Below are 26506 nucleotides of genomic sequence, written 5' to 3' on the forward strand. Positions count from 1 at the left end.
AACAAACTCAATGCCACCTCAAACTGCCCTTCTCCTCCTACTGGAGCCCTTCTCGGCCCCTCCAAACAACACCCAAAAACTAGGCTCACTGGTCCAAGTTCAAACATTATGATGACCAGTCCATCTCTAAAATTCTAGCCTCCTTAAAACCGAACACCAATTTCAACGACCCTCTCCCCGCCAACTGTTTGGCAGCGACTTCCCAAGTCATCGTTCCAATCTGGACTACAATTATCAATGCTTCCCTTCTTCAAGGGTCCATACCGGACTCCCTAAAAACCGGGCAAGTCATCCCCATCCTAAAAAAAAAACAAAAAAAAAACACTCTGAACCCAGAAATTCCAGACAGCTTCAGACCGATTTCGAATAGTCCTCTTCTTGCGAAAGTGCTGGAGAAATGTGTGCAGCTACAACTAATCCAACACATTGCTAATTTCAATTTATTTGACGATTTCCAATCTGGGTTCTTGCCTGGTCATAGCACTGAAACCACTATTCTGCACATCTTCGTTTTAATGACAAATATTTCTGCATGCCATGGCAGCTGCTTCCTTGAGGAAGTATCCCCACCATGTGCGGTAATGCAGGGCACATCAAACCGATTGATATTCGTATGAGGGCAGCCTTATCTGGGACGCCGCTTTGCAGTCTGCTCAGGTCAGTGTGTGGGTCACCACTAGCAGCAAGCTGCACCCACACAGACATCATTGTTACAGAAACTAGAATTTAGACTGCCCGGTGCATGCTTCCTTTGCACAAGGGCCTCCCTGGATGTTTCCGACAATCTTTTATTGGTTTCTAGCTTTACACTTGGTTTTTCAAGACTTGACTTAAACACTGGTTTGAGGATTCCCAATGTTAAACCTCCCCCAAAAAACGGGGTAACGTCAGTTAAATCTATCTCCCTTTCCTCTGCTAGGGCCTAATGCTATGGACATGAACTAACAGACTGCAGGGGGCAATCCCAGAACACCCCCTGCCCCTCTACCGAGGGGGGGTTTCACTTTAGCAGTGAATTGCTCTCGGTGGGAGGGATAGCCCCACAGGCACACGTTGAGCCCTTGATTCTGGTTTTTTTCACTACCCAAATGTTATTTCCTGAATCAAATGAACTCGGCCATCACCTTCCGGGGCATGGAGTTACTTTCTTTTATTATTTTGGGAATGTTTGTACAAGTATGTGCCAAAAGGAATGACCTGGAAAGCAAGGATAAGGCATATTTGTGTGAATGGAATTATTTTTTGTTTAAAAAGTTATAAATGCTTCCACACTCAGTGATAAATAGCTCAAGAAAATGAAAACTTTCCAAGAATGTGCTTTAATCGTTTAGGGTGAAAGTAACATTCAACGTGTTTAAATGACATCAGTGTAGTTATATCGTGCCCTGAAAGTCTTTTTGGCAAACAGGGTGTCAGTGTGGACCTGTACACAAGGCTCGTCAGATGAAGAACGCGTCAGTAAATCTCATTCAGGGACAGTTCTTTTGTTTCGGACAAGGAATTTATTTATATTATTGTGTGCAAGGCTCATTAGGTCTCACCTACCAGACAGTGCAAGCTGGCCTTTGGCAAAAAGACCTGTCGTCACCTTAAAGTTGGTTTAGGGTCCTCCAATTGCTTACTATTGGTTGGTTTTACTGTCAACTCTCATTTGCCTGCATTTTATTTGTTAGCTTGTGTGAGCTGTCATTGCTTTCAATTTAACCCCACCCTCCCATCGTTGCTTTTAATTTCCAAATGCCACCCAGGAAGAAGAAGCGTGCAGCAGAGGCAAACATGTATTCTTGAATCACACTGCATGGCCCAGTATGTAGTAAATGTATTCAATCCACATCAGCACATGGTCCAGGATAGTGTGCTGCAGAGCTAAACAGTAGGTCCCAAAGGCAAGACCTATTGGCTATGCCAATGCTTGTCTTAAGATAAAAGCAAACACCCTCAGGTTGGTAAGCCGTGCTAGTAACATCTAATGCCTTAACATCTGAGGTTTGTCTGAAGGAAACCAAGCAAATGTAACACAGGAAGCTTATGGGAAATACGCTTAAGAGAGAGGTTAACATTATCTCCCCAAGAAGATATAAGTTCTCAAATTGTCCTTAAGTCCCATAAGCCGGTATATTTTGGGGTTGGAGGGTTAAGAACCTGCATGCTTCTCATAATTTTCTTTGTTAAAAGATTTTGTCCCATCGGGACACCATCAACCAAGGAATGACCCGCAGCTATTGCTGATCTATAGACATGAACTGTTCTGTAACTAAGGCCAGAGCAAAAAGTTCTGATAGGAAGTTTACTACGTGAACTAAATCAGTTGAAACGGAATCGTAGTGTCGTTGAAGACCACATTTCACCACATCTGAAGGCCTTGAACTGGCTTCCGCTTGAATGCAGAATCCAGCTCAAGCTGGCCTGCAACTCAAAGACTTATACACGAACACCCCAAAGTATCTCACCCAGAAAATTGTGTTATCTGGGAGAACAAGAAACTCCCGGTCTGCCAGAGACCTATAACCGAGCATTCTCTGGGCCCGCACCAAGAATCTGGAACTCGCTACATCCCTCCATCAGACAAATCCCTACGTTGTTGCGCTTCAAAAAGGAAACGAAGACCATCCCAATGAGCAAATTCCTCCATTAACTCTGTTGGACTTGGCCCTTTTTGCAGGGTGATCCCTGAACTTTTTACCTTCCTCCTGTATTTTGTATGACCTGTTTTTGTTGGTTTTATGACTCTGGGCACTTTACCACTGCTGATCAGTGCTAAAGTGCATATGCTCTCCCTATTGCAAATTGATGTATTGATTAGTGATTCCATGATTGGCTTGTTTGGTTTACTTGTCAGACCCTAGTACAGTGCACTGAGTGTGCCCAGGGCTTGTAAATCCAAATTCTGCTAGTGGGCTTGCAGCACTGGTTGTGCCACCCACAGAAGCAGCCTGGTCTCATGTCTGCCATTGCAGAGCCTGTGTGCAGTCTGGTACTGCCATGCTGACTGGCCAGTGCACCCCCTTGCCAGTCCCTAAACATTCCCTTTACTTCATATCAGACCCCTATGGTAGGCCCTAGGGCAGGGTGAATTGTAAGTATAAAGTAGGACAACCCCTGATGTGTGTAGCATGTCCTAATAGTGAATTACAGCCATTTCCGTGTATCACTATTGCAAGGCTACCTGTTCTCCGTAGGCCAGAATGGGCTGTTCGAATTATTGCATTGTATAATCCTAACTGACTCAGAGAACATGGTAGAAATTCGAGTTTAGTATGCCTGGACTCAGAATGATAAAATGCATCTTTTAGTGAAATTGGTTTTAACATTCTGTGTTTGCAAATACTACTTTTAGAAATTAGGTATTTGCTTGCCCAACCTTTCAAGCCTGCCTCTGCTAGGTTGTGTATTCCTTGTCTGGAGTTTGTGAGTGACAGGGTTAGGGGATTCCAAGAGACAGGATGAGTCAGCCCAGTGGTGATTAGAGAGACTTGCATCTAGATGGGAGGGAGGAGTTGCACCTGAACCTTGAATAGGGCTATGCTTGCCTTCCTCAATGCTGGCTCCACCTCCTGGGGAGCGGCGGATGTCTCTGCCCTGCACACTGAAAGAAGAGAAGGAGTCCTGTAAACAAAGTGCTCCAGGACTGTACTTGCCTTCCACAATGCTGGCTGCATCTCCTGTGGGGCGTCGGATGTTTCTGCCCTGCACTGTGAAAGGAAAAGTCTGGTAAACAGCGGGCTTCAGAACTGGTTTGGACTGGGCCAAGGCCCCTCTCCCCTCGTAGAACAAAGGATTTTGGGGTATAAATATTGGAACCCTGATCCCAAGAAATTAGATCACTTTTGGACTACAAGAAGAAAACCTTTACTGAGGAGAGGAACCTGAAGAAACTGAGGAGAGACTATTCCCAAGCTGAAGTCCTGCTTATGGGATTGGCCTGCAGTGGTTGCCTTACTGCCATAGGAAGGAGAAAGGAACGTTGTGTACTTTGCTTTCAACTTGTGAAGGATCTTTAAGGGCTTGGAAAAGACCTTGCCTCCTGCTGAAGTCTCAGGGACAACAGACTTCAACCCCCAGCTCCCCAGAGTTCTTGTGGAAGTGCCTTCCAAGGAACTGCTTTTGGCAAGGAGCTGAAAGTGCGACACAACGAGGTAGAAGTGTGTCGCCGTCGGTGAGCCTGCCACTGCACTTCTGAGCAAGGGCGTCGCCGCTGAAACTGTCGCACTACACTGCATCGAAGAAAGAGCCTCGAATCCCCGAGAAGCGCACTGCCGTCGGAGCTGCTGCCATCGCATCGTAGATGTCGCCTCTGTAGTTGTCTTATTGCGCGGAAGCTTCATACATCGTGGGAGAAGAGTTCGCAGTTAGAGCTGTTGCCGTCGCATCACTGAACAAGGTTGTCGCCGCTGCAGTCCACGCATCGAACCGAGAACTTCTCGCATCCCCGAAGAAGCGTGCCGCATCTGGAAGATCTTCACGTCTTTATTTCTTTGTACTTGAACTTTGCCGCATTTCCCTCGCTAAGACATTGCCTGTCGTGGAAGAGCAACGCATTGTAAGGTACATTGACGTAAAGTGTTGCATCTTAAGAACTGAACTAAACGAAGCTAAATCTACCATCTTAAAGTAATAGTACTATGTATTTTTGTCATTTATGGTCTTGTGGTAACTCTATATAAAAGTATACTTATTTTTGATATAGAAACCTTGTGTGGTGTCCATTTGTAGTGTTGTCACTGGGTTACTGTATGTGGTCACAAATGCTTTACACACTGCCTCTGAGATAAGCCTGTCTGCTCATGCCAAGCTACCAAGGGAGTGAATAGGGGTTATTTAGGAGTGTAAGCCCCTTATCCGGACTAGAGGCAAGGGTCCCTATTTGTCCCAAGTACCCCCCTGTGCCAACTAGAGACCCCCAAATCCAACACTCTCCTTTATTGCGCATTCCCGTTCTCCTGGCCTATGTTTCTGTGCATAATCTCCTGTATTGCTTGGCCCTCTTCATGTATAAATTGTTCCCCTTGTTTTATTGCGGACATGTTGGTACTGTACTGTTTATTGTATGTACTGTTTATTGTATATAGCTCTGACTTTTATCCTACTGTAGTCAATTCCCTAACCCCATCCTTGTATTTTGCCTATGCCTATACTGTACGCAACGTGTTTATCCCTGTAAAGCGCTCTGATACCCCACCAGGTCATGTTTGTGCTATATAAAACCTTTAAATAAATAAGTGTTTCTTTGATTTAGTCAATAATTAAACTTGCTCTGAAGCATTGCAAAGAATATATTAAAATGCCACACATAACATGATGGGAACGTGAAAATGCCACATATAAACAAGCTGCAAACCTGGGACCCATGTTGCATGCTCCCTTAGTGGAATCTGTGTGCAGTTAGAAATGCACATTGTCAATGGCATATAACCTATAGATCAAACTTAGTTTACAGGTAGTACTTGAGCTACTGGTAGCTCTCCATCTACCTGTAAATAGCTCTCCAGTGTGCAGTCCACCCTACTAAATTAGAAGCTTTTGCTATGGATATCCCAAAATTGGAAAGCAGATATTGGAGGAAAAAAATGTGTGTATTTCCAGAACTCATAAGCTTAGCTAATGTTTGAAGACAAATGGCTGGATTTTCCAAAAATATTTAAAGATTTGGGGAGATGTGTCATTAAAATGATTACCTTGGTAAAAGGCAGTGCAGATATGGCTGTCAAGTATTAACTCTGTAGAAGCATTTCAAATTGATAAAGCTATGTTGACAGTACTGCAGGAATCTTGATTGATGCACTGAGGTAATCACTGCTGCTAATCTTACATGGATGGGTCAATAATGTAATCTTGTCTGACATGGTAACTATTACCACACTAATAGTATTAATAGCTAAATAGGATTATCATTGAACATAAGCAACTCTTGTAACAGAAAAGGTTGGAGACACCTGCTCTAGAATCTCCCACAGCCCCGGATGGGAAAAGTAGAAGACAACATTTTGACCCATGTGATCGCCCACTGCAGTTATTTCTAAATTTCTGTTCCCTGAAGCAAAGGAGAGCACTGCCGTGCTTGAATGGGGTTACTCCAAGAGTTGGTTTAGGATGAACAGAGTGGGTATATGATAGAAAGAGATTGGTATATGGTGCTCAGGGTATGTAGAGGCTGGGCAGAGGAGAGCTAACGGTTATTAGAGATGACTTACCACACAATTATTGGGCTGCACTCTATGTTCAATTGGGCTGTTAAAAAGGACCAATAAGTATAGTGGACGAAACGCCTAAAGATTGTATAGCATATTACTGCAAATTCCATTTAAAAAATGCCTAGACCATTGCAATTTTTATCCTTAACATACTGCTGTTATTGCAAAGACAACTTAAATAGCACTGGACAAAACACCCAGCTATGAGTAATCAATGAATGGCCAGATTTGTACGTTAGCATACTTCTGCCATGATGGACATGGTGTGTGTTTGCTAATGGTATGCACATGTGTCCATAATGTTTTTATTACTTTTAGAATGTTTGGATACCGTTGTTGAGTGAGACTGAGATGTTCTTGCGACCACCGTTCATGTAGCAAGTTACCATCATTTGCTCATGCCGCATTTGTGCAAACTTTTTGCTAGTGTAGTAATCATACCGTTGTACTTTTCCCTGCATAGGCTGCTTAACTGCTGCAATATCCCAAAGTCAGGAGGCTCTCTCTTTTCATGGAGAACGTTAAGTAAGCACTTCATACCCAGGGCTAAATCAGACAGTGTGTCCATGGCTGCAGCCATCTTGGCAATGACGTTGAACCCCAGCCCCAACACGCAGAAAGAGTCCACTTGAAAGATAGCGGGACACTGACAGATCTGGACGCTCATGAACAAGGAAGACGAATTCAAATATGGACTGTGTCCACATATGTACAAACGAGACGACCATGTTTGAATACAAATCCAATGTAGATCAAATGTTAGGCCTTGTACACAAGCTCGCCTCAGACCTTGTACATAAGCTCGCCTCAATAAAGAAAACTATCAAAAAGCAATTTTTATAGAATAATTGGCTGGTGCATCTCATATAACAATTAAATCAGCTCTTTAATAATAAAACACCTATGCTCGTATAAACAACGTAATTCCAAATGTACTTTTCTCAGAGAAAGATTTCAATAGCAACTTCCGATGGTATGAATGGCTCGGTCAGAGAGACTTATTTAACAGAGCCGTGTGAAAAAGGCATAGCTTTCATCTTCCCACTTGGTAGACAGTGTAAATTTTAAAATGTAAACCTTTCTTCAATTGGTCATATTTGCAGTGTAAGATAGCTCTCTATTGGATGTTGGTGGGCAGTGCAATTGGATGCTTACAAGTGCATACTTTTGAACTATAGGTGATCCGCTAGCACCATACACCGGAGACAAAACTATTCAAAAATATTTGCAATGCCATAGGTTTTGCAATTAAATGCGAGACCTATAGCTTTGCAAACAAGCGACTGACATTCTCCCGGCTCAATAAGGAAAAAGTACACCTACTGTGTAACAAACAAGTAAAGGGGCCAGTACCAATGGGAGGATACAAATGACGGCATGGCCATACTAAGGAGGGACTAACAAGCCTGGTAAGGAATCTAACACCAGCATTTACGAAGAGCAAAGACACAAGCAAATGAAAAATATGGGCGGCACTTCTCCTCCGTACTCTACCTACAACAGATCGCCAGAGCACAGCTTGCGCTTTGGTTCAGGCTCGACCTAAAAATATAATATCACCAACCAGCAGCATTACTACACGGTTCTGGATATTTATAAGCATTTCACAAGGTCTAAACAAACCGAAGGGCGAAGCAAAAATTAGTCCTTCAACATGCAGGCCATTTGTGCAGGCAAACATTTAAGAGCATTACTCAAAAAATGGATCTTCGATGACAGATGCACACAGACAGATCATTTTTAACATTTGTCCGGATGTTAGAATGACTACTTGTGAGAAGTTGGCCTGATGTGCAGTGCTCACTATTCTAGTGATCACTATATATCAGTCCAAACAACCCTTATTGATGATTGGTTGTAAGTCAACCTTATAGACCAGCTATCCTAGTAGCATGGATACGAGCAGTCTAAGGCTAAGACTCTAGAGGGCGTGTTAAGCCAGCTGTTTTACCATCACATTACCCCTTGAACACCCAGTGAAAGGACACCACACAAGTTGTTATGAAAATAAACAGTGTATTTATTTATAACAAGACTACCCTGGCTCTTTATGAGACAGGGAGCTAAGCACACAACAAAACTCTTACGAAAATACTTTTAAGTTAGCACGTTACACCAATGCCCGAGGGGCACGAAAAACCATATACACTAAAAGTGGAATGCGAATTACTAGCAGGTAAGTAACAGTTCTAATAGGCTTTGGAATCGCTAGGACTGGACTAGGGAATCGTTAGATTACTACTAGGAGGCCCAGGGGACTCGGGTGCAGAGTGTGCACTCTCACGCGGGATGCGGGACAAAGTCTATGGAAGCTAGAATTCACAAAGTTAGTGTTCACGGGCGAACCCGACCTGGTAGGGAGAAAACGACAGTGGATCCTGACCCTTGGATAGTGAGGCTATGCTGGGACACCGGAGTGCCGAAGTTACCTAGCCCAGGGGCTGCAGCTGCATAGGTCTGAAAAGACGTCGGGGATCTCGTTGCCGGACCAGGAGCCTGGAAGGAAGAAGTTGCTGGCAGGCGACCAGTGAAGGAAAGTTCGGTGGATCCAAGCCTGGATCAAGGAAGAAGAAACCTGAAAGCAGAGGGGACCAAGTTCTTGAATCACTAGCCAGTGATTAAGTGGGCACCAGGATGGCACCGGGCGAAGTCACCGCAGTCAGGTGAGTGGGCGCTGCTGGGCTCTGCAGTCTCTCGGACCAGGAGGCGTTGTCGGCGACCAGGATGGAGGTGCGAGCTGTCCCACGAAGGATGAAGTCGTCGGCGTCGAAGTTACCCAGGAGTAGGCAACAAGCCTTGGCTAATTCAAGCCCACGCGGTGGACTCAAAATGGCGTCTTGAGTGGACCAGGAGGGTCCGGGGTGCTCCTCTTCTGGAAGGGAGCAAGGGCCAGTCTGGAGCAACCAGACCAGCAGCAGAAATGTCGTCGGGCGTCGTCAGGAAGGCCACAAGCCAACGGGCTAGTAGCCAAACAACGCGGTGAACAGCGGAAAGCAGAAGGGCCCCACGCAGATCGTGGAGATGCTGGGGGGCTGCACTTCGGAGCTGGAGCTGCTCAGAGTCGGGGCTTCTCGGACCCCAAAGCACTCACCAGGAATTCACTCGGCGGGCTTGCTGGAAAGAAGTCGTGCAGTCTTGAAGATGGCCGGTCCCTCGAGGTCTCGTCACACCCACGAATCTCAGCGTGACTGATGATGCAGGTAGAGGTCAGAGGTGCCAGGGAAGCCGGTTCTCGTCGAGCTGGGCAGTCGGATTCCGGAGGAAGGACTTGCAGCAGACCGCAGTGTTCTTAGATGGTGCCTGCGGATGCAGGGTGACTACTCCTTAGTCACAAGGGAGAAATCTTAGGAAGAAGTCTTGAGTTCCTTTCGCAGAAAGTAGTTTCAGGATTCAAAGATGATCTGATTTGGAAGGGGGCCAGTCTCTACCTTTATCCTGTAAAAGGGGGCTGGCACGCGACTAAGTCCTGCCCTATGGGTGGGACTAGGAGGGGGGTGGTTACACCCACTTCCTTGGCGCGCTTTTCCCCAGCACAGGGTCTGGAGTGACCCTGGAACTGGTTCCAGCCAGCCTATGCACAGTGAGCACTGGGGTGCCACGTGCAGTCACCTTCCTCTAAAGCCCTGCCTACCTACAATACACAAAACCCTGTCTGGGACGGTGCTGGCACCGCCCCTGGCAGGAAACCCTTTGTCCTTATCTCCTGCTCTGGGAGGACTCCCAGCAGCAGGAGGGCAGACTTGTGTCTCGGTGGCAGCATCCATTTTGTGGATGCTAAGGCTCTGTTGGACTTTAACCGGGGTTAGGGGTTACATACATGTCGTGTCCCTCTAGAAGGGTGGAATGCTAACCCCGTCGCCAGAATTGGCGAGGGGTTAGTATTCCAATTCGTATGACACCTTACTCGACATGTTTTGATAAAGCGATACCAGAGTTGGCATATAACCGCGAGGATTATAATGCACTTAAGAGTATATGGTATGCGATATCATGGAAACGGCTAAGGGATGGATCCCGAAAGCCGCAGACAGGCTCAGCTCATGCCAGAGCACCATCTCACACGATTCCAAGCACTCTGCCTTCAGGATTGTTAAGGCCTGCCATAGGAGTGACTGATAGGAGATCTGTGTGTCCATTTTTAGGGTTAGATATAGGTATACTATATCTAAAGCAAAGGGTGATTACACCACCTTGCCCCAGCTGTCAAGCAGCCAGTTGTGTCAGATTTGGATGGCCAGCCAGGGGTGGCATAATACATGCTGCAGCCCCTGGTAGGCCCTGGGTACACCTATGCCCTGGGTACCTAAGGTACACTGTACAGGGACTGATAAGGTGACTCAGTATCCAATTTAGATATGTACCTAAGGTACATGGAATCCATTTTACAGAGAGAGCAGTAGGCCTGGGGCCCTGAATAGCAGGGTCCCAGGTCAACTAAGTCAGAAAACCAGCAAAACACCAGGCAAAAAGTTGGGGGCAACCATAGTCAGGGATTTACCTTCCTACACTACTCAACAACAGAAATATTTATGCATATATCAATCTTAAGAATAATATTTGTGGGGCAAATATTGGTGCTGTATGTGGAATACATTGTTTAATTTTGATGTGTTCCATGAGTTTGGTTAAAAAAACAAAATACTAAATCAAATAAATATTTCGGGATTTCTGATAGCGAGACGCACTGAAATGGCAATCTGCAAAAGAAAACATGAAGAGTAAGCTTGGTGTGATGATCTTATCGCAGACCAGTCCATACCTTATAGTCTAACATTCTATGTTTGAAGGAGATACGAGCAACATAGTTCCACACAGGATGCCATTAGTATACCTTGATCTATGATTGCAGACTGTTTGCATTACTTAATTTCAGAGCATTGTGAAAAGCAAAAATAAGCGTAATTACATTATTTTCCTCCATTCTTTCTTTGTAATGTATTTTAATTTTTTTGCACTTGAAATAACAAAAAGAAAAGAAGGACATTCATGCGCAACCGGCGGCAAGTAGCCAATACAAGCAGACACCTCTGAGACAGCAATTGCTGGCCAAATAACAGACCCCTCAAGCCACTCGAATCCTCCCATCCACTGTATCATTTGTGGCATCAGTACAATCACCCACTGTGTCTAATCCGTATTATGCCCTCCACCATCCGCAGATCTTATGGAATTTACGGGGCAGCCCCTACTACGGTACGTTACTTTCTCGGCTGCCATGTAAAAATCCATTCCTTGTCACCATTCATGGATGAATGAGGTCTCTGGGGCACCCTTGCCCCTCACTATGTCTCTTTTGGCCACAACTAGACCCTGTGCACTATACAGAAGCTTAAATCGAGGTAGGTCTATATTGTTGGGGATTCCTAGTAGAATATATCTTAGATCAAGTGGGAGAGGTGCATCCAGTACATGCAAAAGTTCCCGGATTATCTCATTTCAGTAGGATAGTATGTGTGAACATTCCCATATTGTGTGCATGTTGGAACCCATGGCTTTGGAGAATCTTAGCCACACAGGTCTGGTGCCCCTCCCAATGCTAGGTAGATGACAGCTATCATAATACACCCTATGCAGAATTTTGAACTGGATGAGACGTAGGCACGCTTTGATAGCAACCTCACAAGTGTGCATCCATGCTGCCTCCCAGTCAATGTCCTCCAAGGCACCCAGATCTCGAGGACATCTCTCTCTCAGCGAGTCTTGCATGTTTTTATTTATAGTTCTATAGGTCTAAGATCTGGTGCCTCTGCCCAATTCCTCAATTAAAATACGCCACTCAAGAGGGGCATATTCCGGGATGTCCGCCCCGATCAACCCCTCTGCTTGATATGCATGTCGTAGCGGAGCATATTTTAAAAACTGAGTTGGGTGTAACTGATAGGCCCGTCGGACTGAGCAGAATGCCATGAGTGTCCCGTTCTCAGGGATATCCCTATTTTAGAGATGCTTAGTGTGTCCCATTTCCCAAAACCCCGAAGTTTGGTTACTTCCCTGAACCACGCCCCCTTCCAGAGCGGTGTTTTTTGGGTAATCGTGTTTACCCATCCCAGTGTTCTCGTTGCCCTATGCCATGCCGACAGGGACACTTGTGTCGCCTGGGCCAGACTCTGGGACCCCCATATAGGTAGAGTATGTATGAGTGCTTCTCCAGCACTGCACGTTCCAGTCAGAATGTCCGGTGGTCTCGAGAGGCATATATCTAGTCGTTGATAGCAATTAAGTGAGCAGTCCAGAAATAACTTTCGATATCTGGGAATCTGGGACAGCCAACCACCCATTATACTGAAACCCAACCACCCATTATACTGAAACCGCTGGAAGGTCCGGAGAGATATCCGGGGGTGACCTTTATCCGATAACAAAGCCCTTCACTCTTTGTTGATTTTGGTACACACTCACAGGGCCATGTTTTAGTGTGTTTTAGAGCGCATGTAGTAATTTAGGTAGGGTGATCATATTAAAAAGTGCAGTGAGCCACATCAAGAAAAGGGGGAGCCCCATCCATCTGTCTACATCCGTTAAAAACTTTGTAAGTTCCCTCCCAGCATTTCGGCTAGCGCAAAGTTCCTTATGTGCAGTTATGAAGGTCCCCCAATAATTAAAACCCTATGTGGACATTCGGAGGCCCTGTGGTAGGGGCAGAGTGCCCGAGGGATCCTGCAGGACATATAGCACTGATTTGCTCCAATTGATTCTATACTCTGAGTGGGCCCCATAGTCCGCCAGCACTTCAAAGAGGACCAGGATGTTGGCATCTGGGTCCATCACATAGAGAAGCATGTCATCAGCGTAAAGGCATAGTGTCTCCTCCCTCATGTCTGTGGATAAGATTTGAAACCCTCAAATGCCTGGGTGTTGTTGGACTTAGCATGCCAGTGAGGGCAAACAGTAACGGAGAGAGGGCACCCCTGGCTGGTCCCCCTGCCTATGGAAACACTGCCAATACCTTTCCATTCATTCTAACTGTTGCCACTGGATTTTTATATAACACCGACACCCAACTACGGAATTGTGGGCCAAAGGCGAGCTTCAGAAGAGTCTGCTCCAGGAATGGCTCATGGACAGCATCAAATGCTTTCTCAGTGTCTAACGAGCGAAAGATATGGGGAGGTAATCAGGCCTGAACTGTTGATAACCACACATGTTTACACATCTCATGTTATGGCGTGTCGATCTACCGGGAATAAATATCGACTGGTTGCGGTGGATCAGTGGTGTAATGACCTGCAAGAGACTTGTGGCCAGAAGGGTGGCCTACAACTTTGTTTAAAAAATTTAGGCCAAGATTTCGATGTCAGTCAGACCACCAACCGCTATTGCGGCGGTAGGGAGACCATCCAACAAGCATACAGCAGTCAAACCGCCGTATTTCAATGCAACCGCCGAGCTGGCAGTTGTAAAGTTGTCAGAACCACGGAGGTGGCATGCTGCATGCATGTTAGAGGGCCGCAGCAAATACCGCTGTGCAGCAGCTCCTGCACGTCCATGCACCATGTGCCATGCACCATGTCATGCATAGTACAAGGTGCATGGAGGTGAGTGGGGGCATTACATGTGCCCCCTGTACCACTTATCAGAGGCCTATGACGGAAGGGGGCCATGTTTGGGGCCTCAAATATCCCTATTTGACAAACTTTTCATGTTGGTGTTCCCGCCATGGAAAGGCTGTCAGAAAAGGATATCCAAATCACGATGGTGGGGTGCCCGCCTCGGCACTGCCACTATAGTTGGACGCTCGTACGACTGTTGCCTCGTCTGAACGTTTATAAAACTCGGCAGGAATGTCATATGACCCGGGGTCTTTCCAGTTTTTATTTTGACTATGGCGTTGTGAACCTCGCTTAGCGTGATTTCTGCCTCCAGCAACTCTTGTGCCTATGTGTCTAAAGTTTGTGTAATAACGGAGGTCAGGTATGTTGCTATGGCCTGCGTGTGCTGGAGCGGTCTGGTTGCATAAAACTGCTTATATTACAGAGCAAATGAATCCACTATTAGAGCATCTGATCCTTTCCTCCATTCTTAAACTATTCTTCCACCACACCAAAAAGTTAATGACCCTTCAGTTGATTCTATCTTTGCTAGGGTGGGTAAGGTTTTGGCTCGGGGTCAAATTAAAGGATCAGGCTTAATGCTGCCTGTTAAGAAACAAATACGAGTAGACCTAATTCCATAACGTATTTTTTGTAAACTCTTTTTCTACTGAGTTGTGACTCTGCTAGTGTCTAGTATTTTATTTTTCTCCCAGCCACCCTCTGTGCGGGGGTCAGCATGAGCACTTTCAACTGGCTTTCCGGCAATACAGTCTCTACATAAATGATATAATAATGACATGAAAAAGCCCCACCAATAAATCAAGCATTAAGTGTTTCAGCACACTAATAAGGAAGTACTACAAGTGAAAGGCTCCAACTCTGTGACAAATCCCTGGTTTCCTTGCTCATTGACAGCACTCTTTACAGTTTTCAATGGTGTACTTACAGTCCACTGCATTTGTAGGTGATAAAGTATGGAAAATAAGCCAGAGCAAAGCAATTTCCAAAATGAAAGAGGGTCATTTTCTTGGTTGTTGAAGAGTCGTTTTGTGCCTCAGATATCAAGGAGCCTAGAGCCCACTGTAAGGGTCAACTGCAGGTCATCGGGTGTTCCTGTGCAGGTATTTACGGCAATTGGACCTGAAAAAATGAATACAATTACCGATTAAAATGCCAAAATATCAAAGAAGAAACAAACTCGCCATCCGAGAAGAATGACCATTAGTATACAATCATATCCGGAAACAGAGAAATTCAGACCACCGGTGCCTGCGAAAACAGGAGTCTGAAAGACACTCAATCACATTACGCTTTAAAAAAGGCTTATAAAAGGCTCTTGTCAGGCATAAGTGTCAATTCGATAGCACCAGTTTGTCAGGAAGTATCCCCATAGGCTAATCCACATAGCACACTAAACATTATCGGATCGGAGTTAGGTTTGGGGGACGATCACGCTTCATATAAGGTAACGCACTATCACTACATGCTTTTAGGCAGAATACATATAGTCATACAATACAATATTCAAAATGTAAACTCTTAATCCTTACATTTTAGGGCAACATTAATCCAATGTGATCAATGTCAATTATAAGTATATAGTACAATGTTTTTAATATTTAATAAAAATTATCAGCACATTTTATCATTCATTACAATTATAAACGCGAAAGGTTGAGTGGTAACAGGTCACAGAGTTTCTGTAACACACGAGGGTGATAAACAGTCTTGATATTTTTCTTTATAGGACACGGCGGACATTGAACAGAAAATGCACCAGAAGCCCTCAACTAGTCGGTCAAACATCTTACCACTCGTTATGGTAACTTACGGTGATCATCTGTCTGTCCTTACGTGAATTCAGCCTTATCTGTGTCGCTGATCTTCGGATGTCATTGTTTAAGAGCTTCCGGGTCACAAATCAACCAATATCACGGCTGAGCATAGTCTGAGAGACGTCTGTGAGTAGACGAACTGTCTTGATCTGTAAGGTGATATAGGATTGGAGCACTGGGAGAACACCAGCAAATCACAGTGGACCCTCAGATTTCCGAAGTGCTTATTGGCTCGGTATCCTCCTCATGCAATACGTGCATGTGTCACCGTCTTACTGTCTCAGATGGAAAGAGGCTTTATATGGAGGGTCGTATGAGGTGATTTAGCCTTACATTGGGCGGCGACAAGCTATTATTGGCTGTGCAGGCAAGACTGGGCTGTTGCTGCCTACCGTTCTGGATCGGAAAGAGGGAAGGAAGTGCTCAGGTGGACTAGTTGCAATTTTATAGTGCGTGAACTACGACCCGAAGCTGTTCGAGGGTAGCGCTTTACACATGCACCAGTAAAGTTCTACAAAGGCATATTGATTTTGTAGACACGGGAACTATTACGTGATTTTCCCAGAATCAGTGGATGTAGAGCCGACGTCGAGACTCGAACCTGGTTACCTAGTTCCAAAGTCGGCAGCTCTTGCTCTTATGCTGCATTCTCTCCTACAAATAAGCTGGAGAACTGAGGCAGGTGACCGTGTGGGACTGGGATTGAAAATAGTTGTGGGCAGCAAAATAAATGTGGCCTCCATTAGTAAATGAGATAGCTAAAAAAAAGTGCATGTTGAGAAGATGTTTAAGTAAGCAGCAGGACCAGTGGTAGAAGTGGGCGGGGACGGAAGGGCACGGCGTGCCTCTACTTCTAAAAATTATTTCAGTCCGTTCCCCTACTTCTTTCTTTCAAAATATCGTCCCGGGACGGCAAACAATAACTTTTTCATTCAGCTTCCAGGGGCTGCTCGCACTTCTCTGTTGAACTCCAGAGGCTGCAGCAGCCCCTCCCTGAGCTCGCACAGACGGAGGGCAGGCCCATTGTCATTTCGATTGAGGCCGATTATCTCCTTTCGAATGACAATGCGCCCTCCCTCTGCCTTTAGCATATCAAGTGCCGGAGAGATCGGAGTTGGTGATTACAGAGGAGCTTTCCCCAAACAGAGTAGTGTGGCGAATTTGTCACCTTGTGTAATTTGTCACTGTTGTACACAGTGAACTGGGCAGGAGCAGTGACAGGGCAGGAGAGTTGCAGGGGCAGGAGAGTTGACGGGGCGGGAGAGTTGACGGGGCGGGAGAGGTGACGGGGCGGGAGAGGTGACGGGGCGGGAGAGGTGACGGGGCGGGAGAGGTGACGGGGCGGGAGAGGTGATGGGACGGGAGAGGTGACGGGACAGGAGAGGTGACAGGACGGGACAGGAGAGGTGACGGGACAGGAGAGGTGACGGGAAAGGAGAGGTGACGGGACGGGGCAGGAGAAGTGATAGGACAGGGGAAGTGATGGGGCTGGAGAAGTGATCGACAGGAGTGCTGACCGGACAGGAGCAGTGACTGGGTAGGAAATGTGACGAGGCAGGAAAAGTGACGGGCCAGGTGCAGTGACGGGGCAGGAGAGGCAACATGAAAGCAGAGGTGACTGGGCAGGAGAGGTAACTGGGCAGGAGAAGTGACGGGGCAGGAGAGATGACGGGGCAAGAGAGGTGACGGGGCAGGAGAGGTGATGGGGCAGGGGAGGTGATGGGGCAGGAGAGGTGACTGGGCAGGAGAGGTGACGGGGCATGAGCTTGAGCAGTGAATGGGGCAAAAGCGGTGAACGGGGCAGGAGCGGTGAACGGGGCAGGAGCGGTGAATGGGGCAGGAGCGGTGAACGGGGAAGGTGCGGTGAACGGGGCAGGAGCAGTGAACGGGGCAGGAGTACTGACTGGACAGGAGCAGTGAAAGGGCAGGAGCAGGCGTTTCCCAGGGCGACTGGAAGGGTATGGGGCAGTTTAGTTTGGGGGGACCGGTTTTGTACAAGTGCAGGAGTTTTAAAACCACTGCAAAGTTCTTTGTATTTTCAGCAGGTTTCGGTCAACAATACAAGTGCCAAGATAACATTGGTGATCAATGTACCTGCTGGAGAGAGCTGGGAGCATGTTTTGTCTAGTGGCTGTTTTACTCATCTAAGGTAGCGCAAAGGGGTAATATGCCTTCTGCAAAGAACATGTACCATGCATATCAAAGAGCAATATGTTATGTGCATAGTTCAGTGGGTTCTGCTTTGTGTTCACTTCCCGAATGAAAGGACACTTGAATACATATGGCCTGGCAGTTCGGGCTGGATGTTCACATTGGGCGCAGGATCAAGACTGATTTGCATATGGCTGGGTCCAAACTGGAACGGCATGGTGAGCAAAAAAACAATGGATTTAGGCCTAGATCTCTGTACTGGGGTGAATTTATGACATTGTTCTGCATTCTGTCCATCAATTGTTCTTTTTGCATTTGTCACCCCGAGTGGGACAGGTATGCTCAGACATGAGTCCCTTGCTCTCCATGCCACTGGAATCAAGCTATCCTGGCTGATGAGAGCTGAAAGCGCAAAACCGGTACTAGGATGCTTGTTTCCAGTCCAAGGAGGACCTGGCCTGGCAGTTCGGGCTGGACTGTTCCCATTGGGTGCACGATCAAGACTGATTTGCATATGGCTGGCTCCAAACTGGAATGGCATGGTGGGCAAAGAAACAATGGATTCAGGCCCAGATCTCTGTACTGGGGTGAATGTATGATATTGTTCTGCATTCTGTCCACCAGTTGTTCTTTTTGCTATATTATGATTGAGCAGCTACCTGGCTGACATGAATATGAAGGAGCCTTTGTGGGTTTCCGTGAGTCTAGATTCTCCTGAAGAGTCCCTTTCTCTTCTGAGCCCTGCTTAACACATGTGTACAGGAGGAGCCCTGTATTCATGTCCTCAATGTTTGAGACAAAAAATAATCATGGATTTCTGAACAATGAGAGTAAAAGCAAGGTAACGTGTTGTTCCTGCTTATATTTCACACGCTTTACATAAACCTGTATTCCCTATGAGTGTTTGCTTTTTCCTGAATTAAACCTCAAATAAACATGTTTATCCATTGTTTTAATTAAATAACTTTATAATCTGTAACTGGTCAGTGAAATGCTAAACGTACTAAAAATTGGTATGTTTTGCTATTTCTAGCCACACCCCTGACTCCGCCCACTGATTCAATCTTCGGTTATTCCTGCCCCCAATTCTCCACCCACAGTTCCCCTACTTTTTTTTCCCCACTTCGACCACTGAGCAGGACACTTCTCAGTAGTTAGTAAGTAAGTAACTGAGCTTATAAAGCACCTGGTTACACTAGCCAGTGTGTCCCCACGCTGTACCGCTGAGGAACCCATCCGGGTCTGTTCCTGTGAAGCACCCATTCCTGGGCACCCCAAGGTGAAGCCAGGCATCCTTAGCAATTAGGGGTGGTGTGGAGATTAATGAAGCTATTGCCCAGAGTTGCAGAGTGGGACCCATGATTAGAGTAGGCACCGTGGCGAGAATTATCGGGTCCGCGGACATTGAGCCCAAGACCCTGCCGCGACGGAAATTGAACCCTGGTCCCGGGTCAGATCTCTGCATCAGGGTCTGCCGCTCTAACCAGTGAGCCACACTTCTCCACTGAGCCACACTTCTCCACATTTAGTTAGAAGTTAGGTTTATTACGTTACAGCACAGCAACACACCTTGCTAGCTGGCCAGATCATCAACTGACAAGTGTGGAACATTCAAGTACCACATAGAATGTACACAGGCATTCTTGGGAGGCTTAGTAGGTAGGAACATAGAGGAAGGTGTAATGACAGCAGGTGGCCATGTTGGGAGGAGAACAAGTTTACAACACATCCTCCTCCTTTATCTAGAAAGGAGTAATGACCGCAGATGGCCATCTTGGGAGAAGCACATGTTTACTACATGGCACATGTTCACAAGTTGGTGCAGTTTTGAACTTGTGAAGACACAATGTTGTAAAGTTCTCCCCAGCCCGGGAACATGTAAATGATCAAGCTACACATGAAGCTTGGTGCTACACATTAATATTCTTCAGCGTGTAACTGTTAACTGAGCACTCTACACCATGAATTCTATCACCCAGGACCAAGTAAATAAGTCACTGTTCTACAGAGTCGTCAGGAACAAACAGGGCCTGTCATCTCTAACTCACAAGGCACCACATCTCCCCCTTTGTTAAACAAAAAATACAAATAATACATTTATACATCACAACTCTTCAATAAGTCATTTTCGTGCGCAAATCAACCACACAAAACTGGTCATGTAAGGCTGCAGAGAAATTGGAGAAGTGTCCATGACTGTCATTGAGAATAGAGACACTGGTACAGTCGCTGGGCTCTCCGGATTCTCAAGTCAATGAGTCTCACTTTTGACATCTAGAGTTGGCGAATGTCGAGGCAGGTGCTTGAAATGTGAAGAATCTTGCACAATTGACTTTTCAAGGACAGTGAGCAGTCACTGTCCTTTACTAATCCTACCCCTCAGTCGGCCAACATCAAAACACCAGACTTGTGTTTCTGTTTCTGTCTGACAATCTCCTGATTTGAACACAGTCCTCCAAGCACAGTGGCGTCCATCTATACAGGTCTGTATTTTCCGTTTGTAAGAAGAATCAGAGGTGCACAGTTTATCACTGTCAATAGCTCTTTCAGTAGTCCTTTGTGGCAATTTGATTCCAATGGATCTCCCAAATAATAAGGTGACATGCAATTCACCGATGGTAGATATTGGGAGTTGACCTGTATGCATGAAGTGTAGACTGAAAAACTGATTTGAGTTCAACTCTTCCAGCGCAGCACTTTGAATGGTCTTCTTGAGGGTGCTCATAAATCTCTCGACAAAACCATTCACCTGTGACCAGAGAGTTGTGTTTTTACTGACGCTTGACATTTAGATTAGCGAGAACATCTGTAAAATCTCAACTATTGAAAGGCAGGCCATTGTCAGATTTCAAAATCAAAGGAACACCCTGTGTTGTAAAAATATTTTCTAATCTCTCAATGACGTCATGAGTAGTTGATGGTAGATTTTCCACAAGGGTAAAATGGGAATATTCATCAACAATGACTAATAGATGATGTCCATTGTCAAAAGGTCGCAAAAAACAATTGCAATCTTTTCCCATGCATGCTTTAGAGGATCATTCATGTATAATGGATGTAGGGTTGTTTAGGATGACAAGCAGTTGCTCAAATGACTTGCCCTTAATTCCTTTTCAACTCTTTCATCAAGACGAGGGAACGACACTGGGTCATGTAGAGCTCGTTAGTAGCAACAATTTCACAATGTGCCTTGTGCCAGTTCAAAGACTTGTTGTCTCAGACTTTCAGGTATGACAGTTCTCGAGCCTCGTAATATAATGCTTTCTGAAGTAACTGAAAGTTCCTACTGCACATTTTTGAATTTCTGATATTCCAAGCCATCATGAAGAGGTTGAGCATTCTTTCTCCAACATTGATGGGCAATAATGTCTTTGAGGGTTGGCAAATCTCTGTCAGTGGTCATAGCAGCAATGATTTGTTCCTCTGATATGGCAGCAGGTGTACTGGATTTCACTGTGAAGTTAACCTAAGCATCAGCACTTTAGAAATTATGACATGACATGTTATTGGTACATGTGTAAGGTAGTCAGCAGGATTTTGATCCTTTTCTTGGACGATGCACAATCGTACAATCATACTCCTGCAGTTGCAACCCCAACCTCTCAATACGTGGGGGACATCTTGGCTTCAGGATATTCCCAAAAATGGTAAGCAATGCTTGGTGGTCGGTAACAACCGGGAAATGCTTCCCATACAGGAAAATGTTCACAAGCCAACACCACAGTGAGGCTTTATTTTTCTGGTTGTGTCATGTCATGTTCGGTGGATGACAAACTCTTGCATAAGCCACAGTGTGATGCAATTGTGATCTCCAGTGTGTTGGGCAAGGATGGCACCCAACCCCGTTGGGCTTGGATCAATAACAACCTCCATATGAAATTTCAGATCGAAGTATGCCATTTCAGTGGCTTTCTCTATTGCATGTTTGATTTTCTTGAAGTTTTGTTCACATCCAAGTGACCATCGAAATGAAACATTTTGTTAAGTTAAGTCTCTCGATGGGGCACTCGCAGTAGCAAAGTTGTGTATATAACTTGAACAGTAACTGGACACACCAAGGAGGGATCAAAGCATTGTGGGAGAGAAGTGGATGACCAGGCTTGTACTTTATTTGGACCCGAAGTCCTCCTCCTCATCAGAAGAGATGTGACCGAAGAACTTGAGTTTTGTTTTATGAAACTCACTCTTTGCAGCATTTAAAGTGAGACCTGCATCAGCAAGTATACGACTCACTTGTGTAGGTGCTTTATCATGTTCCTTTTGTGTGGCCCCCAAAACTCGTATGTCATCATTGTAATTGAAAGCATTTGTGACTGGCTATATAATGCTGCGAATTACATTCTTTAAGAGTTCTGCAGCTGATGACACCTCGAAACATAGCCTTTTATATCTAAATAAACCAACATGAGTCGAAAAGGTAGCAATGTACCTGCAACTTTCTTCCAGTTCGAGTTGGTGATACACTTAGTTCAAATCAAAGCGGGAAAACATTTTGGCTCCATTCAGCTGCGCAATCATGTCAGCAATGTACGCACCTGGATGTCGTTCTCGAAAATCGCCTTCTTCGCTTGACACATATCAATGCAGATGCGCACAGCTCCTCCACTATCCTTTGGAACTACCACTGTGGGTGGTACCCATGATGTCAGACCAGTGGATCCCTCAATGCTTTCATGTTTTAATAATGCCTCAATTTCTTTCTCAACACCCTCTTGTAAGTGAAATGCTATTCGACAATCCGTTGAGCAACAAGACGGGTGTCCTCATTTATATGAAGTACACCTTCATGGTCTTAAGTCCTCCTAGTCCATGAAACAAGGATAGAAATTAATTCACTATCTCATGGTAGGCGTTGACGTTGTAGTTTACATAAATCTAAATCAGCCCCATGTCAAAAATTACGTGCTGAAACTGAGTAAACATGCACTTGGGAGTTCCCTTGCAGGACATGAATTGGTGCTTGTACTTTCGTCTTTGTATGCTTCACAGTTGCTATGGTTGAACATTGACTTTGCCTTGGTGTCAAAGCAGCCCACGTATACACTTTGATTTTCGACGGGGTTAAATGGGGCACTGGAGACAGTACATTCTACTTTTCCGCTGGCATTGTGTTTATCAACGCACCACTGTCTAAGATAAAAGGTACGGAGCACCTATTAACTTTCAGTGTGATTTTGGGACAGTGTCCAAATAAAGTTCACAATTTCACTTGTCGATCTAGCTTCAACCAGCATTTGCCTGTGCAGGAAGCTAATCCTACATGCGCTCGTCGTCCAGCAGTTAACATTGATATCACACACCCATCTTCCTCACTGCCGCTTTATAATGACAGTGACAAACCTTTAACCAAACAATTTGACAACAATCAATGTTTTTCAGTTTCTACTTACCTCAACTGATGTTACTGCTTGGCTTTGTGGGTGTGATCAGAACGTCTCTGGAACTTTCTGACATTTATTTTGCTTTCTCGACGTGATGCACTTGACCTTTCCATCACATTGTAAACCATTACAAAATGGTTCTCTTTCCCACAGCTTTTGCATGCCTGTACAATGGTAGGGCACTTACCTTCATGTGGAAAGGAAAATCCACATCATAAGCACAACTTCTTTTTCTTTGGAAATATTACTTTATGGTCTTCTACCTTGTGCTTAGGCTTACGTTTCACACTTAGCACTGATTAATTTTGGGCTGTTTTGGCCTCCTTGTTAGCTGCTTGTCTGTCAGCTCTTTCTTCTGGTCTAGGAGCCATGAGTTCTCGCTCCAAACTGAGTGTCTCTTTAAGCATTCGTCACCTGAAACAATCGGAGAGACAACCATCTGTTACTCTGAGACGCATAGCCTCGTCATCATTGAACTCATTGAATTTGTAATGCTGGATGAGCGAATCAAGTTTTTTTATACAAACTCATCCTTTGTTTCTCCAGCTTTATGCCATTCTTGGTTGAAAATGTATCTTTCATAGTTGACCTTTGGCAATGAATTGAACTTGGTGTTTAGCAACTCTGATTTGAAAGTGTGTCACTTCACTACTTTATGGTATTTTCTTTATCACTTCTTTTACTCCTTCACCTACTAAGATCTTCACAACTTTAATGATCATTTTGTCATTTACTTCTCCCAGCGCATCAATGAAATCATCGAAAAGTTTGATCCATTTAGTTAATCTGTTGCCAATATTTTGCTTATTGGCGGTGTTGGAGGGAGGTGGTGGTTTTATGAATGCAACAGCATCATAACCTGTGGAACTTTCTGTTGTGGAGGGCAGAGCCCGCTTCGGCAGCATCGGCTGCCCACTTGGACCTGCACCTTCGTCAAGCACTAGCTGTGTCCTAACATTTGGGTCGTCGCGCCTGCTCTCTGGTAGGAAGGAGCTGTCCTCTTCTTTTGCAGTGAGTAGCTGATTTGTTTCTTGCACGGGTCTTCCCTACTCTCACCTCTTTGCATCGTACCTGGTTTCTACTGCTTTTAGCGTTTTTTTGTGTTAGAAATTTTTTCCACCTTAAGCGCTTCCGTATACTCAGCTATCACTGTCTTCAACGCTTCTCTGCATCTGGTGGTTGCTGCCTTTAGCGTTGTTGTTCGGTATGAATAACAGCTCTGTGTTATGCCGTGGCACATTATCTCTTGTGTCAACTTTACCAGCAAATTTCTAGCTGACGTTAAACAATCTTTCTGAAAGGCCTTCAGTTTCTTCACAGGCCTTGCTCTGGCTGGAGTGGCGCTTTGATTCCACATACTCCAACAGTTGATTTTTCATTTCGATTGAGGCGCAAATATTACACACAAGCAGTACCCTTGAGTAAGGTAAACTTTCTGGGAGAGCACTCTCAGTTCTTCAGGTCGCGGGGTTTACGTAATCCCCTAGCTCGTTGCCAGTTGTAGCGTCCTCCCCAGCCCAGGTACGTGTAAATGATCACACCACTTACGGAGCTTGATATTACACGTCTTTATTCCTCAGCCTGTAATTGTTAACTGAATATTCTGCAATATGAATTCTATCACCCACGACCAAGCACTTGCGTCACTGTTCTGTGGAGTCCGTCAAGAACCAAAAGGGTCCCGTCATCTCTAACTCACAAGACACTATAGTGTGCAAATGTTTTGCAAGATATGGGAAAGTGCGTGAATTTGAGTCTGCTGCAGGCAATGTTTATTTTTATATCAGAGAAATCAACCGTAAAAACAGGCACAGCAGAACATAAAACAGCCCTCCTAACAGACAAAATCAGTGCCACATTCTGACCTGTCATACCAGCCCAACAGGCATTGACTTATAGCCCCTCAGGATGGTCCGACTATGGACTCAGCTGTTAGAGACCATGCACCAGCTCAGCCCTGAAAATGTTTGCTACATGAATCATACATCAAGCATCACATAAAATATGATAACGTCTCTTAAAAATATGTTTTTACATTAATACGTCACAATGTAGCACCGCACTGAGAAGGACTTATTAAAAGTGAGTTTCCAAATACAAACTTAGAACCATTCTTGTCCTACTTTGGCAACTGTGCCATTAGAGAAGTAAGAGACAAGATACCTGTAATGTGTCCCAGATCATTCTCTAGCAACATTATAGTCTATTCAATTATGCACTGTTAAAAATTGGATTTTTGGTAGGCTAGGGTGTGTGCCAAAGCCAGGCAAAAACCACCACTCTAGTCAGGATAAGGGAGTTACACTTCTAAAATAACCCCTGCTCACCCCCTTGGTAGCTTGGCACGAGCAGCCAGGCTTAGCTTAGAGGCAGTGCGTAAAGCATTTGCACATAACCAACAGTAATACAGTGTATGCACTACAAAAGGACCCCACACCAGTGTAGAAAATATCCAATATTTTTATATAATGAAGACCAGACCAAAACCGATAAAAATCCACATTACTATACTTAAAAGTTCACAGTTCCAAAAATACGCTGATTAAAAAGGGTTCCTTGTGGGGATAGCTCAGTCCGGGTTACCACCGCATTGTGAACAACAAAATCAAACAGTTCTGGCGGGTCGCGGGTCGCGGGCCAGCTACGTGTCTGGAAGACTTGCAAAACAATACCTGTGAGAAATGCAGGGCGTGGAGGCCCTTGAAGTCACTCGTGTTGTGGGTCGAGCTCCTATCTGGTGGAATCAGGAGCGCTGTTGCCGGCAGGCGTCAAGTGCTGCAGTGCAATGCTCCGGTGCCCCCAGGTCGCTGTGCGAGCAGCGGCTTGGTGGCGGCGTCAGATGACGTCGTCAGTGAGACCAGGGTTGCGGTGCTAACAGGTCACGGTGAAAGCAGTGTCGTCATTGCTGTAGCGCTGTTGTCGGCTGGCGAACGGAAGTCGATGACAACGGCGTCGGTAGGCCAAGGCTGCGATGCGGGATGAGGGTGGTGCATCGTGTTACTTACGAGCGGGGCCCCTGAATCCCGTTGCAAGCAGCGGCGTCGATTTCGGCGGGAAGAGGTGGTGTCAGGCCGGCCAGGTAGTGCGGAGTGCGGTGCCCACAGGTCGCGATGCAAGCATCGGCTCGGTGGCGCCGTCAACAGGCGTTGTCGGTGAGACCAGGGTCGCGTTGCGGCGGTGCCCTCTGCGGTGCCAAAGCTTCGGTGTGAAGTGAGGCAGTGCAGAGTGCGGGAAGAGGTGGGGTCAGGCCGGCCAGGGCTTCCTCATGAAGCTAGGCGGAGTGCGGTGCCCACAGGTCGCGGTGCAAGCAGCGGCTTGGTGGCGGCATAAACAGGCGTCGTCGGTGAGACCAGGGTTGTGCTGCGGCGGTACCCTCTGCGGTGCCTTCAGGACATGGAGTCGGCAGTGGCGTCGTA

The 26506-nt window shown here is 45.7% G+C and overlaps 1 protein-coding gene across 1 annotated transcript in view; it reads right to left on the minus strand.

The window, feature by feature from the left end:
• Positions 1 to 15692, minus strand: part of TMEM147 (transmembrane protein 147) — a 57359-nt gene extending 41667 nt beyond the window's left edge. Inside the window, exons 1-2 of the mRNA XM_078655432.1 lie at positions 15555 to 15692; positions 14670 to 14863 (exon numbers count right to left, since the gene is read on the minus strand). Coding sequence (XP_078511558.1) covers positions 14670 to 14746 — 77 coding nt within the window. The 5' untranslated portion in view covers positions 14747 to 14863; positions 15555 to 15692. The remainder of the gene's footprint in view (positions 1 to 14669; positions 14864 to 15554) is intronic.
• Between the last annotated feature and the right edge of the window lie 10814 nt (positions 15693 to 26506).

This window comes from Lissotriton helveticus, chromosome 7 (genome assembly GCF_964261635.1).
Source record: "Lissotriton helveticus chromosome 7, aLisHel1.1, whole genome shotgun sequence".
NCBI classification, from domain to species: domain Eukaryota; kingdom Metazoa; phylum Chordata; class Amphibia; order Caudata; family Salamandridae; genus Lissotriton; species Lissotriton helveticus.